This window comes from Pieris brassicae, chromosome 2 (assembly GCF_905147105.1).
Source record: "Pieris brassicae chromosome 2, ilPieBrab1.1, whole genome shotgun sequence".
Taxonomy (NCBI): Eukaryota; Metazoa; Arthropoda; class Insecta; order Lepidoptera; family Pieridae; genus Pieris; species Pieris brassicae.
Genome location: NC_059666.1, coordinates 11,679,990 through 11,696,976, shown reverse-complemented (window position 1 = coordinate 11,696,976; position 16,987 = coordinate 11,679,990). Strand labels below are relative to the sequence as shown.

At 34.3% G+C, this 16,987-nt stretch overlaps 1 protein-coding gene across 1 annotated transcript; it reads left to right on the top strand.

Annotated features, from left to right (window-relative positions):
- The first annotated feature begins 6,797 nt into the window (after positions 1 to 6,797).
- On the top strand, positions 6,798 to 13,814 carry LOC123720877. The gene is made up of 5 exons (XM_045677706.1): positions 6,798 to 6,898; positions 8,865 to 9,011; positions 10,764 to 10,950; positions 12,806 to 12,865; positions 12,936 to 13,814. Exons 2-5 carry the CDS (start codon positions 8,869 to 8,871, stop codon positions 13,812 to 13,814), a joined length of 1,269 nt encoding a protein of 422 aa, XP_045533662.1. The 5' UTR covers positions 6,798 to 6,898; positions 8,865 to 8,868.
- The last annotated feature ends 3,173 nt before the right edge of the window (positions 13,815 to 16,987 follow it).

Genomic DNA, 16,987 nt, shown 5'->3' with positions numbered 1-16,987 from the left:
ACCAAACACATCCAGACGCTCTATTCCACCCGCACAGTTATGCACGATCACGTATAACCTCTAAAGTGCTTAGTATCTCTACGAGAACTCCTTGCCGCGGTATTTTTATGCGATTTTATGTATAGCGCATGTATCGTACATACGTGTCTTATTAGGGGACTAGTTTACATCTATTTAATAAAAGAACGATTCATGTAACTTCAAGTGCTAATTAAAATGTTATACAAGGAACAATTGCAAGAGATGTGTTAGAAGAGAATGTTGCAAATACTATGGACTCCAAAAAGAACCAATAAGTCCATTCTCAACCATCTAAAGATTACCACAAGATTGTCGACTATCATTTATACGGATGCTTAGCTACTTTGCCCATATTTCCAAGAGAGAACTGAACAGTCTCGACAAGTAGCTAATAGTAGGGAGGATGACAGGAGGCAGAAGGGGTGATGGCAGGAGAAGTCCATCGCCTACCCATTAGTCTGACCAAATTAAGATAAATATGGGTCAGCCCTAATGCACTAAAATAAATTGAGGATAGAGTGTGTGACTGTGGAAGCGGCAAGTCGAAGACATGTGGAGTGGAGGAAGTTGTGCGACGCCACTATCAATGTCTTTAGAAGTGAAGAGCGCGACCGAAGAAGATTATCAAAATAGATCGTTCAAGGTCAATTTTTTAAATAAAATAATAATTATTACTGTTTTATGCTCGTTTGTCTATGTAATAGGCATGTAGGTGATCAGCCTACCATGCCTGACACGCTGTCGACTTTTTGGGTCTACAGCAAGCCAGTTTCCTCATGAATCGAATCTACGTTCGCAGGGATGAGAGTTGCTCGCCAAAGCCACTTACACGGCTCTATGTACAAAAATAGTTATTCTAAAATCATGATCCACACACGATTTGGTGTAGTGAGTTCCCATACATCTGAATGTGGTCACGTATTGATCCCCTCATTGCACATGAAATCGATTCTTTCAAAGGACTCGCTTAGATTTCAATGTGTTTTAGATTTGTATACGTTAGGTAAGTGATTTATTTATTTATTACGTATGCCTACCGCTAACTGTTAACTTATATACCTACAACAAAAAACAATTATACTAAATATATAGCCAAAGATGGAATACCTACATAATTTACACATTCTTAGGTTCAATTATGTACGGAAGAAATATCAATAAAAATTATAAAATGTACCTAATTCCTCTGTGCTGTCTGTTGGTGTGAAAGTGAGGATATGTGAGATGTGCTCATGATGCAGGTGATTTAGCGCTATGGATAATCTTGATACTGCTTTTAAGCATATTCCGCGATAGCCTACACAAGTTGAGCTTTAAATATTGGCCGTTGTATGTTGTGATATAAACTTTACATAAATTTATTAATTTTAAGGTAAAAACACAGCGTAACATAGATATACAACTTCAAAGATCGCAGCCAAATTGATATGAGACAATTTTAAAAAAGCCAATTTGGGCCACATAGTTATGCCAAGAAGGTAATGATGTTTTTATATAGATTATGGCGAGGTTTTTGTCCAGGTTAGTTAGTGAAGTTTGGGCCAAAGCCAATACAATAATAGAGACAGGGCTCTAACAGCCTTACGCAGCGTTAGACTCGGGGTTTAATCAGTTTTTTATACACCACTAGCTAATTTATTTATGTATACTACAAGCAAAGCTATGTTTGAGGCATTTTCGAATCAATAGGCATTGCGAAAGATGATGGCAAGCGGCCGGATGAGAAGTCTTTAATACCTTCGAGGATGGGATGGGCTTTGGTATGGGAAGCTACTTGTATAGACGCGTTAGCCCCGTGTCACCTTCCTCAGACAAGCACAGAAGCTGGAGTGGCCGCATAGCAGGTGGAAAATATTAAACGGGTCAATTATTAAGTCTTTCCTCAACTCTGAACTCAAACTCTTGTGCCTTGTGAGTTGTTTTTAAGTTGCGCCTGGTAGATAGTACCGGTGACACCAGAGCTGGTCCTTTCCTCGCTCAACGAATAGTATCGTAATAGAGCTTGGAAATGCTGCCAGCGTTAAAGGTACGCTGCCACAGTTACACACATTAGTTTTAATTTTCAATTTTTTTATTGTTTTTGCTATGTAGGTTAAGAATATTGCAAATATTGTATATTTGTGTGATGAAATTAATTCAGTTTGTAGTAGCTGATAGATATTATAAAATAAATGGTGATTATTAAAGTAATTTATTGTATATACGGTATGTCACTATTTAGTTAAAATTTAACTATAGTTAGTAGTATTAATAGAAGCAGTATCCCGTCTAAAACTTTTCAGGCCTTCACTGTATGGACTTCTGCCAATATTGAAAACAATGGGTAACGCTTTGCGCTATAGATCTCAATTCTTGATATTATAACCTGATAAGTATTTAATATTTAACCAGCACAGTTTTCTTCAGTCGCCCTCTTCGTTTCTGAAGGTCGTGTTAGTCGCGCCGCACAACTTCCTCCATTGTACCCTGTCTTCGTCTTGGCAAGCTTCTGCGTCTGACCTGTAAGGACCTCTAATTGATCGGTCCAGCGAGTAGATTGAGGCCTACGTTGGGTCTCTGTGGCAGTGTAATGCTAGCAGCATTTCCTCGCTGTATTGTGACACTTATTCGTTAAGCACCAGGTCTTGGTCACCGGTAGTAACAGACGATAACTTAAATCTTTAATTAGTACCGGTGCACTTGATCCCTACGGCCCAAGCTTCTACTCCAAAGGAAACAAAATCAAGTTGAACTGTTTATTGCTTTCCGCCTGATCTGCGGCCGTGCAGATAAAAACTGTATATTTGTGTATTGAATTTTTATTTTAATATAGATATTTCATAATTAACATCCACTAAGCTTAGCCAAGAATAGTTTTATTATATTTGGTTAGGTTATAAAAATTATGAGGGTGCAACACTAAATAATGTAAACATATCGACCATTCGGCCTGACAGACCAAATTGCCAATAATTAGTCATATTGATACTAGAGCCTTGCGTATCACAAGGTTCTATTCTATACCCAACCATGTTTCTTCTACATATCAATGATATGTTGCAAGTTAGCAAAATTAATTGCTATGCTGATGGAAAACTTGCCCGAGAAATACCTGCACGGCTAGTGTAAAGAGTATCCTAGCTATTATCCGCATAGCAATAATGTTGCTAACATGCAACATATCATACCTACATTCATCCTAGACCTGAAACTTCAGACCACAGCCAGCATCGGAATACTGGGCGTTGACATATCGAACGATGTTCAGTTTCGCTCCAGTACCAACTCCTTCCACTTGACGGTATTCAACGAAGAGCTATTCGAATCTACAAGTCACTTTACGAGCGGCTTAATGGCATTGCGTAAAAGTGTGGGATCTCTCCGATTCTCCTACCGTATTTACCATGGAGAGTAGAGAGTATCCGGAGGAGTTGTTAGGATTGATGTTTGCAACTGAGTTTCATCATCGGTCGTCGAGGTTTCATTCATCGTTTCTCAACTGAGTGTTTTTAAGGTACTTTTTACCACCACTTTGATTAGCTATCCATTGAAGTATTTCCGAAGTAGAGCGTACCAATTCGTAAAAGGCCAGTCATGTTGGCAGTGTTCTATAAACTACATATTTATCATAATTTCAAATGTACATAATATGTCTTCAGAATTATGATGCTTTTATGGCGCAAACTAGTTGCTGTAGTATTTGGCAGAATGACCAGCGCTGTGGAACACTCTGCTCCTCAGTATAATACTCAGCCAGGGCCAACTGCAACCACAGCACACACGCATTACATACTTAAAACGTCCCTTGTTCTTTGTGTGTTTTGTTAGTATTAAATGTTATGTCTATGTCTTTATTCATTATTCGGTAATATTAGCCAGACTTAATTCTTTAACCCTTGAAATTGTTTTAAATTTAACTCAATTTATATCGAAAGTGAAGGCGGATAAGAGTTTAAGTTTCATAATCCAATATTTCAATTAGGAAGAGATGAATCATTTATGTAACAATGAAATCGTGCACCCGATTCGTGATTGAAGTGGACCAATTTGCTTCCGATACCGTTTTTGTTACTCTGCATGCATCTTGTATTGTAAAGCTTTTTTTTAAATGGGTCAATGACCTCTTGTTTAAAAAGCCTTAAATCATATTAAAACCATAAATCATACTTCAACAATGACTGGGAGGTCCTAGCATCGTGTCCCGGAGATGCAATAGTCCCAGACAGCAAGATCACAATAGGTCAGTTAAAAAATGGACGTGTTGCACTCTGGCAGCGTGTTAGAACGCTTATTAGAGGCCTTCATCAAGCCTTAAGTAACGCAATTCTACTAATCTTGTTAAATATTTATAAACAAGAAATAATAATAATAATTATATGAAGATTGTGAATTGTGAAAGGAGTCAAACTCCTTGCAGCTTCCCTAGGCAGTATAATATGGGTTAATTTAAGCGGCAGTTAAATAGGCATCTCCTGGACAGGCGTGACTTCCAGTAGGCCACATATTACTTAATACCAAATAGGTAAATAGGCCTAAACATCTATCCAGTTCTGTATGAGAAGAAAAAAAGAATAATACAAAAAAACTAAATCAAATCAAAGTTTGTTTCCAAACCATTTCTTAAATTATAACTTAAAATAGATCATGTCTTAGTAATAACTTAATAAAGTCACGGTTATACATGGTTCAACGATGCATAAAATGTTAAATCGTTGAGCCATTAATCTCTATTATAGATTGATAAGATATCGTACGTCACTGAAACTGCAATTTAAGATTATTTTTGGTCTGTTTTTTATAAGAATATTAGAATGCTTATGACGCTTGTATGTAAGCGGTACAATTCTAGAAGATTCGAGACTTAGCGAGAATTATGACTACTGTATGCCTTCGACGCTAAATTCGTGATAACTCGGAAGTTAACTACAACTGGAATACCGTACAAGTAAAAACTGTTTGTAAAATTATACATTAGATCTTTTTTTTTTAAATATTTTCGTTTAGATAATATACACTTTCTTTGCATATTTTGCTGTTTTTAAAGTCTATCTGTACGCCTTTGTATACAAAGCAAACAATTTTATGTTACAAGGCATGGGAACTATTGTTTTCCCGCCAATTATTCAACACTGCCTCGATAACGCTAGTTTCCGATAAATAAGTGATTACAATGTTTTTGTACGGATTACTAAGGGTTATAATGTATGAATATGTCGTTACCAATGTGATAATTTAAGGTTTGTTTAAAGTAAAACTGGCTTCTATGAGAAAGATCTGAATTTCCGGAGTTAGTAGTCATTGAAAAAAGGGGGTTTAGAGCTGTCAGAAGGCACCTTACGTAACAAAAATATTTAAAATTTATAACTGTTCCAGAAAAGTTATTGTCTATTAAAATATGGTTTAATTAAACCCTCGTAGGAGTTAATTTATAAATAGTTTTTACAATAAATACAACATTAACAATAAAAAATCGTGGCCATCCATAATTAGAAAATAAAAACATCAATTTTTGAATACCAATAAAATTTTATTGGTTTAAATATCCTAAAACTGATAAGTATTGAGCGAAAAACCGAAGGGAAAAATATGAACTCTATATACTTAAACATTTCTTGATTTAATATTTGTAAAAAGAGATAGTATTTTACTGATATACCAAAAACGAGAAACTCGTACAAAACTCAGATATGGACTAATGGTAGTGTAGGGTGTGCCGAACAAAAGTTTGTTAGTTATTTCTTATTAAACTTAAATACATCGATAATATGTACTATTAGTGTTGGGAAAATACAATTAAATGCTGATTAATCACTAAAATATAACGATAAGCTATAATTATATTTCTCACAATTATGATTCGTATATTTATATGATGTGTATGCGGGTTGTTTTTCCATAAACAATACAATCTCAATAGTACTTTTGTCATTCTGAATAAGTACCTGATAATTTTCTACCATGTATGCGACAAACTTGCAAAATATACTTTCTATAGAGTTTGTATTAATAGCGCTTATTTCATCCCGCGCTGTCATTGTTAATTCCCGCGCATTTTGACAGTGACGTTTCAGCGATAATTGTGAGTTGGTGATTTGCTTTTAGTTGTGAACTATCGAACTAAATTATATTATAGGCTTGTGACGATACAATAAGTATTATATTTGTTTTTTAATTAACTGGTAAGTGGACGAATTTATGTTCGTGCAAGTTATAGTTTAGTATGTTTTTATCGTTCATAAAATACAGACAAATAGACAAAATAGTATTTAACTACTATTAGACAATTAATACATGTTTCCGTCTAAATAACAAGCATCGCGAATTATTTAAAAGTTACTAAGCAACTCTTCACAAAGAATTGAAACAATCCATATTAAAGTAATATCTTTGAAATTCATTAAGTAATTATACTCTTTATGATAATACCTACATGATTGTTAAGTAACAATCAAGTTTCGTTTATGTCTATATTGGAAACGCATTGTAATTAAAAAAAATATCAGAGAAAGTTTAACCCAAATTATTACGTGAATTCTTGAATTGCCGCATAACGGTAATAATAACTTGCCTTTACTACATTATCGAAGGTGTACTTGTATTATAGATATACTTCGACTAAAATATAAATGTAACTATAATCTATGTCTGACTCATTTATCTATCACTGTCTCTATAATCTATTCCATTTTTAAAAAGTTGGGCCACACGTGTTTATACAGACGCCTGGTGGACCCCAATTTCCGTATAATTATCTAAAAAGCGGCAGAACCTTGGGTGGCGCGGTACAAAAGCACAACATTTTAGTTGGGATCGGAATCGCTAAAGCTTTATGAAGTAAGAGCTGCTTATGCTGGAGCTGGAGCAGTTCTCTCGCAGAACACAATTTTAGCAACAAAATGTCAGTATTCTCAAACGAGCTTAAGGAACATTTGTAGGTTTAAATTTATTTATAAATTGTCAAACGTATAATGTTTAATACAAGTTTACTTTAATTGAAGCGAAGAAACGCACTAAATAAAAAATAATTGGCCGTAAAATGTTATGGATGCAATTAGGTAATATGGCATTCGATACATTTTTTAATCAATGTCCTCTTACTTCTTTATGTATTTAATAATATAAATTATTTATACCAGAAGTCACCTCGCATGTTCCTAAATAACATCCCTTGAGATTTTCAACTCAATTTCACAATAATAACTCATGCTTGACTGCATCGTATATTATACGTTTATAATTTCCTTAAGCTCGAATATCAGATTTCGTATTTCAGCTTGTTCGAATAACAAGTAAATTGCGAAATGAATAAAGACTCTTTGGATGTCCCTACGGATTCTTTGTAGTCTTACAACAACAATTTTGCTGCCACAGATAACATTTTGAAGTTCTTTTCATTAATTATGATCATGGATATGTCGAACGTACAATATTTTAACTAATTAACACGCACAGTTAAATTACATTCGTCGGTAATATTTTATTATCACCGACAGTTATGTACCGAATTCTAAATAATGCATCTAACTAGTAGATACACTAAGTGTGTATTATTTCTAGTAAGCCAAAATAATTCCTAACTATTTATTTTATTCCTAACATATAGATGGAATAAATTTACGAAAAAAATAACAAAAACAATTAAATACTTAATATGAAATCTATGTTTTGTGATGGTGTGAAAGTGAGGGTTTGTACGTGAGGGAGTGTATGTAGGGAGTGCTCATGATGCAGGTGATTTAGAGCTATGTAATTCTCAACACTCAAGCATATTCCGCAACAAGTTAAAAAGTGATCACGTCCGGGCTGCGCAATGCATAACCAAGACCTTAGCCCGGGATAAACAGCACGATATCTAGAGGGCTGAGAATGCCCACCATCTAAATTATCATAACTAGAAAATTAATGGAAAATTTAAAATACCACTAATTTATTTCCGTAAATACAATCAATGTCTTTTAAATGTATGATAAAAAACAATCACTATCAGGATTGCATCATTGTCGTGCGAACGCGGTCGGCGTCCGCCATCTTGCGGTTGTCATGGTAACGCCATTGTTTTCCGCCGGTGAAAATACCGTTTTGTTAGGGATGATGGATTATTAAACTCTGATATCCCTTTTGATGTTTACGATATTTTGTTATCAAACGTTTGCAAATTATTTATTACCGACATTTTGTATTTTTTTACTGTAGTTGTGGAACGTTTGGTATCAAATTTTTGGCCTTTGTTCGGTATCTTAGAAAATAAGACATTATAATGAATATCCTATTGCATTATGCTTAATAGTAAAATACCATTTGTAAACCTGTATTTTTGTCCCAAATATAGTAAAACAAAGGATTCCGCACTACCCATTCAAAAATTTTATGTAAAATATGTTTATTATGAAATTTAAGATACACCTTTTCCACATCATTAAATTTGTATTGGCAGACATCCCTATTTATCGGCAAAGAAGACAGAAGGTGTTGGCCGAGAGAAAAACCCTCGGTACTATTTTAAAATATCAAATCAGCGTACAAAATGACTTTAGCAAACATAGATAGAAGAAATCAGAAATGAGGGAGATACGGTTCTCTCTTTCTTTGTATTAAATTACAAAACTGACCGGAGACCTCACAGTCCAGTTTCCGGAAGCTGCACCTGTTCACAAACATAGCATGTGAGCCAGCCATCGTTTTACTCAACCATATTTAAAGGAATTAAACGACCCGTCATACAAAGCCACATATAATAAGCACCAGAAGGCACAATCTATGGCGTAGAACGCATGAGCCAAGGAACTCTTTGACACTCTCTTACAGCCCCGACGTTCTTTAAAATTTCTCCTTCGTAAAGTATAATAATCTCCTTTTCATTACAGAAAAATGATTACCCTTTTCATCCTCATAGCGCTGGTAAAAAGTCAAGAAATAACAAACCCATCTCATCAGGTAGCTCCGAGTCATTTTAATTATCATTTAAACCCAGTAAGACAGTACCTTGAAGAAGTCCGCACGGAGCCTACCAAGTAAGTAATTGAATATATTTAGAAACCGAAATAAAATAATTAACTAAAACTTCCGCTGTTTTGTTGTAATCAGAAGCTTGCTTGTAGCGTAGAAAAAGCGACTAATCCAATCCAATTTGTTTCAAAAGTACTGTCTTCAATCGCTCTAGGCATTCAAACAAAAGGGCGCAAACATATAACCGACACATTATCCACTGAGGTGGACAAATTACTATATTTGGTCTTTATCGCTTTGAACTAATAATGAAACCGAACATGCCATGTAATCCTCACGACCCAACAGTGACTAAGAACAAAAGCGTTCGTAAATCGAACCCAATACCACTGGCGTGCCCTATAAAATATATGATTTCTATAACGTTCGTTTAAGCAGTAACTAAGATAGTGCTTAATAATGAATAATAATAATTCTGGCACAATTTGGACCGTGGCTAGCACCCCTTAACCACAATAGCGAGTGTAAACACAGGTACTGTTAAACTGGTCGGTACGGTCATTTAGCTGAATAGTTAAATGTTTTGGCTGGATATCCAATAGTCATATCGATTTCCCATTAGACTTTGATGATCTAAAGTGCTGGATGGATTTGATGATAATACTTACTGAACCACGAATTTATCAGTGCAGTGCAAATAATAGTAATAGTTGAAAAAAATTAATAAAATTAAAAATGAACAGTGTAAGTAAATAAGTCTAAAAGGAGAAGTGAAAAAGTATAAAGTGAATAAAAAATAAAAAACAATATATAAACTGTTATTCAAAAATGGGGGAATTAAATGGGGCATTATAGTAACAGCTTTCTTTGTTAAGGGGTTACTTATAAATATAATATACAAAAATATACATATATTTACAATATTATACCTTAATCGATAAAGACACTCAAAAATAAGAAGCGTTAAGCTTAAATGGGCAGGGCATGTAGCAAGACTCTCTGACGATCGATGGACCATAAGGGTGACCCGGTGAGGGCCTATTGGGAAACGAAACAGAGGAAGACCGCTCACAAGATGGGCGGACGACATTGCAAAAACGGCTGGCTCGAGCTGGATGCAAATCGCTCAAAACCGAGATACCTGGAGTTCCTTGGAGGAGGCCTTCACCCGTGGAAGGTTTCTTGCAAAATAAATGGGAAATAGATATTAAAAAAATAGGAAAAATAATTAGTATAATTTACTTTTCTTAATAATATATATATGTAATAAATAGTATTAAGTTTACTTCGTTGTTTGCAAGAAATAAATAGGCGTTTTTATTTTTATTTACTATAATCGATCTAGGAATTATTAGCATCCATGAAATGGCCCATTACTCCGAATCATCACGATTAGGGCTAAATTTAACAAATAGTTATATCAATTTCCGGTGTTCTCATTATTGACTATAGTTTAAACTTTATTCTATAATGTTGTTTAAACTATATTCTATTAATGTTGTTTCGCTATTTCACTAAGTGTAATTCTAAGCATTTTAAGATTCTGATTCATTAGAGTTGAGATAGATCTGTTGGTTCTTCTTATTTATATCGTACAGAGAAAGCAGTTTGGTGCTGAATAAATAAAATATACCTAATTGCGAAACGTACTACGAAATTAAGCGCTACAATCTCTATATCTTTTTTCATTACGAAAATTCGAAATTAATTTAGCACATAGAAAATCAGAATCATTAGAAAAATTCTCGACCTCTGATTTGATGGTTCGCTTGCTTTCTTTGTTAATAAGTGTCGTGACACAGATCGATTATTTTCAGGAAAGGGCCAGTCTTATTCCCCAACGATGCTCCACCACACCCTAAGCCTCCGTTAGTGGTAACTTCTCGTCCCCTGGCAGAGTCCATAGCCAGGAGTGAACTGAACAATTCAATAGCCGATTCCTCTTACATAAGCCCTGTGACCTATCGACCAAGTTTTGGAAGTTACAACAGCTTAGGATATACGGTAAGAGTAAAAAGTAAAATCATTAAAGTTACTAATAGAAATTCCTTTAAAAATCCAACCGACTTTAACATAGATAATATTTATCTTTTGGATGTCAGGTTGACGTTTTTAAACTCATTTACCCAGGGTAAAGGTACCCAGAATGCTTTCTGACGCGCAGAAACAAACAAGACTGAGAATTTCACAAAGCTCAAAAACTTTGAAGAGAGCATAATCTCAGACTCCGAAGAAATTGGATGCGATTCATGGGATTTTTTTAAATGTAACACTTGAAGATGGTAAAAATCATTTTAATCATGGAGGCACTATGATGGGGACTTTCTATGTGGGACAAATAATAAAGTTGCGTGAGGAAATACGAAGGTTATTTAGTTTCCCCAAAATAACGCCCCCACACTAGTCCAGAGTTGCCATGTCCGCCTTCTTGAATCTGGCTTGGAATTCATGGAAAATCCTTTAGTTTAACCGGACCTAACTCCCATTGATTTTTACCTATTTCAGTAGTCCCTGTAGTACACGATTTTCTAAGGGATCGGGAAGGAGTTTTATTTAAAAAAAATTTCTTTGTAAAAAGAAAAAGCTGAAAAATTATAATAAACGATAGTTGTTTCATACTAATAACTTTTTATTGAACACAGTATATATACAAACTTAAAAAGCAAGTTATATATAAAAAATTACGATAATTTCACTTATATGTAATATAAAATATCTAAGATAAAGTGAAAACTTAAATCTTAGTATAAAGGCCATACAGTTATACAATACAGTTTTCGCCTTTAGATTTTTTGGGCACATAACTTAAAAGGAAAGCGCTCCCTCTATTTGTTTTAATCAGAGGTAAAGAGCATTTTCTCAGTAAAAAATGTTGAGATGAAGCGGCAGTATCGAGAAAAACAAAACACCTGCCGTCACTCGCAGTACGGATGTAATCAATCAGTTATAAGGGGAGAAATAATATCAAGGGATTTCCGGGGTGAGGCCACAAGATTTAAAAGTGATATCCAAAATAGTATTGCGTAAACATGTATTAAAGAGCAGTGTTGCAATTTAACATTCGCTCGAACGGTGAAGGAAAACATCGTGAGGAAACCTGCTTGCCTTAGACCCAAAAACGTCGACGGTGTGTGTGGCTGATCACCTACGTGCCTAGATTGACAAATGATCATAAAACAGATACAAAAATGTGAGGCCCAGACCTATAAAGGTTGTAGCACCACTGATTTTTTTAAAATATTAAAGTATAATTGCGCCTCTGGTCTTCGAAAAGGTAATTTTATTGCGTCCATATAGCACTTTAAATTAAAAAAGTATCTATAGAAAATTATCAAAGGTTGTAAGAAATGTTTTTCATTGCATATGGTTGCGAAAATAGTAACTTAATTTACTGGAATAAGAACTCTTCGGTTCTATAATGCACTATACAGCTTTACTAAAAGTGATACAATATCTTTATGTATCTACTGTACGTACATATGTCACTGAACTTATGTATGTAAGACGTGTGTACGTTGTCCTCGTCTGTCCCAACCGCTAGTTTTTTTGTGAAACTGACGTAGAAAATAAATAAGTAAAAAACCATAGTTTCGTGGCCTACGTAGTCGTCAATCAAAAGAGCAAGTCAGGATAGCCACAACACTGAATGGCCCAGATCTCTTGTCGCTAAACAAATGCCATAATATATTGTTACTTATGACCTTACGTGACTGTCTATTTTTTATTGTTTGATATTAATAGTAACAAAATAACATTTTATGGGCAGACTATTTTGTTCATAGTCTACATGTATAGTGGACATGACAAACTAATATTTTCTTTGAAAATAAATGACCCATAAAAGGAATCTAATTTTCAGAATCAACAACCAGCTGAACAATATAACACAGGTGTATCGTCAGAGCAAGATTATAGTGAGGTAGGGTTATTTCCTCATCAGTTAATCAAGATATTGATATTAATTTGCTAATCCTCTTCAATATTTTCAGGGTCAAAACTATGCCTTCTCGTACATAGTTAAAGACCATAAAAACGGCGATGATTTCTCACACAAACAACAAAGCGTCGGATCCGCCACAAACGGCGAATACAGGGTTCGACTTCCCGATGGAAGATTGCAAATCGTCTCTTATACGGCCGATGACAACGGCTATAAAGCTAATGTCAGATATGACGAACAGCCTGTTGATAACCCTACACACCGAAGCAATGTCAACTATGTTGATAACGTACATAATGAATTCAGCAAACCGGCACCCACTTATAACGTTTACAATTTAGACAACGTCAATTATGATTTCAGTAAAATAAATTATAGAGATGAGATACCCGTTAATGAGAAACAGTATGATTCCAAGGAATATTACGATTATTCCGCTGAAAATTATAAAAATTCTGAATTGTATAACCCGGTATCAACTGTAAGTCCGTATGTTCAAGAGAATTATCAAAATACTGTGGCTCCATATCAACCAATCTCTCACACAACAGCAGCACCATATTACCAACAGAATTTGTACACTTCAACCGCCCCATTTCAATATAATTCACAGCTATTCCAAGTGAATCCTACTCCTTCCTCGTCGACAACAGTTAGACCAGCATATGAGGAAATAAAACACTTATTTACGACCCCAAATTACAAAAATATAGAAATAAACAGCCCCTCATCATTTTCGGCAGATGATTTTGTATTGATAGGGAATAAAAACTCTTATAATTTGGGATTAAATCAAGGTTTGGTGACTTCTACTCCGGCATCATATATTGCATCATCCTTGAGTAATTTGAATGACAGGATCAACTCAAAACCTGTATTATCTAACAGTTATATTGATAGAATAAATAAATATTTAAGCTTCAAATAGATTATAAAATGTTAAATTTTGTCAGTTCCGTTTGTTGGGCTTTGATTTGTAAATATTATAAGAAAACAATGTTTTTCGTTATTTATTTTGTATAAAATATTTGAATAAATTACTTAAAGTTATATTTATTCTAATTGTTCCTGTGTCTGAAGACTTCATAATTAAACAGATTTTTAAATTGGCTTAAACTCTCAAGTGCGTCGCCGGCCTTTTAAGTATTGGTACGTTCTGTTCGATCTGTTGGGATTTCGTATTCTGCCTCGACGTCCGATGATGAAACTCAACTGCAGAGATTAATCCGAATAACTCTTCTGAACATTATCCATGCTAAATGCGTAAAAGATGCAGAGAGACCCCACATCTCTACACAGCCCAGGAATCAAGCTGCCTGAATAGTGCCCGTCGACGAAGCGGAAGAAGCTAAATTAATACACAATTTAACACTGAACATAAATTCTTAGTTATGTTTTATTAGCTTAGTAAACTAGCACCAAGGACATGGCATGACATATGCCATCTGAAAAGAACAATCGTGAACTATTTTAGGAATAGCATTATATATGTAAAAAAACAACAAAACACGCCTTTTTTAAACTTGGAACAAAAAGCATTTTAATAAGCCACTTATTCTCCAGCTTGTCTTACGAGATCAGTTTGGCTATAAATTATCTCGAAGCGTTCTACCTCACAACTAGTAAGCTAATTAGGAAGCTGGTTGCAAATTTAAAGCACCTGCTTTGAGGCAAAATTCTCCTGAACTAAGCGCAGTCCGTCAAAACTGTTACGTCTACATGTTACGTGAGATGGGAGCTGGAATGACTTTAGGAAGATATAACACTGTTGTGTTAGCGACGTTATAACCAAAACATTCTCTAGATTTTAGTATTTCTAAGAAACACGTTTGGTTTTAACTAATATTAATAAATTTATTTATTTCCAACATACAAAAATTTATAACTTTAATTTTGTTCCCTTTGGAGTGGTGACACTTCGGCCGTGGATTTCACAGTGCACAGGCGCTAATTAAAGCTTTAATTTGGCGCCTGATAGACACTACTTGTAACCCCAGAGGTGGTGCTTTCCTCGCTCGACGAATAAGTATCGCAATACAGCGAGGAAATGCAGCCAGCGTTAAAGATACACCGCCACAAGGACCAAAAAATTTAAATATTTTAATTTTCTATTTATAATTACTATGTAGGCTAAAGAATATTTGTTAATAACATTTCCACAAAAATGAATTTTTGGTGATTCATAACTGCAGAGTATAATTTTGATTAATATTATGCATTCCTACTGCGTATTCTAGTCTCATTTTAATACGCTGCGCATAAAAATTTATAAGCATAAAATTGAGTGCAAAAGTGAATTGTTAAAATATTTTCGTCACAGTATGTAGCCGGATCTCCTTTGGCAGTTCGCCAGCGGACTCAGCGCACGTGACTACCTCGTTCAAAGTGATGCCTGATTTATCGATATTTTTAATTATAAATTATTTATTACTCAATCTGACTTATAATTTTAGGTTAACATTGGTGAGTGACAGAAATTTATTAGATCTCGTCAACATCATGCTCATGCTTCCGAAAATCATTTAAAATCATACTCCATTTTTCATTAAATAATAAATCAGAGTAATTGTACCGTTTTTACAAAAAGAGTCCATCGTTTCTTTAACTTTAGTAAAGTGATTTTTATTAAATTTCGTCATTGTATTACGATATTTATTAGTTGAGCGAGGAAAGCAACTCTGGGGTCACCGGTACCATCTACCAGGCGCTAACTCAAAACTCAATCTCAAAATATCTTTATTCATATAAGTAAACAAGTACACTTATGAATGTAAAAAAAAAGTCAAATTAATTGTAAATTTACTACCAGTTCGCAGGTCACTATGACTGTGACCGTTACGTTATGCTTTAACTTATCGATACTATAACATCACTAGCGGAATCTTTGGGAATAATCGACAGTCCATAGACCGCAGCTTATCTCCGATAGCGTATACACTTGCAGTTTTATAGTCTACACTTTTTACTAAGTTACTAAATATATTAACGAGACCGACCACCTTAACAGAGTTTTGCCAGCAGAAATAATATACTTATTGGTGAACTGATCCCACCAAGTCTGATAAATTTATCCAGATATTATACTATGAAAGAAGAAATCAGTTATTAAGTCAGTATTCAGATTGTGGCGTAATAATTATTATATATAATATATTATAACAGTGATTTTGAGGCGGTTCAGAATAATACGTTTTATGTTTTGAAAGTCTAAAATACACTCATTACCAGGACTCAAAATGAAAGATTTTACACTATATGTTTTTAGATAGCATTCAGCTTAATCGAATGTAAACTATTTTTGATGTGAAACATCTATAGCCGCACGTAAAAGTGATTTCTGGCGTGGCGACGCATGCCGTGGCGACGCGTCGCCACGCTATACGATGGTATATATGTATATACAGTCTATATGAAGTCACTGATTAAACGAATTAAGTAGTCACGATTTGAAATAAATTCGTATTTTTTTTTTATTTAATGAAAATAAATGTTTATTCAATAAATTGTCATCGATATCTGGAAAAAAATCGTAATATTTTATTTTATCATTATGACATATTTAGTTCCTATCACAATATGTTCTTTTCTGCATATTACTTTTACAAAATAATGTCGATGTTTCACATCTGCCAGGCGTCCCGTGACGGCTCACATTTTTTTTTAAAGAAAGATCTAAAATTTCAGGTTTTGTTACTTCTCATAAATATAACTACGTTTTTACCTATAATGTAAATAATAGAAAGTAAAATACAAATAAAATCCTATTGTAAACAAAAACTTATTTCCTTTATTAAAAAAGTGCTAAAATTTACTTCATTATTTGAAATTAACTTATAAATATATTTTAACTAGGAATGAATGACAGAAACGAGAGAAAACAACAAATTTAAAAATCGTTTAATAAATTACATTTTACATAAAATGTTCAAAGTGGCCATGAGCAATATGTGATCTAAACCTGATAAATGATCGCTCTATTCTGCTTACTTGTCTCATTTCAGTAATTTTGTGCAGCCATTTTCAGACGATACCGTAGTTGATATAAAGTAATAGGATCCTTGAAGAGCCTCTCTTTGAGGCATCCCCAGTAAAAATAGTTGA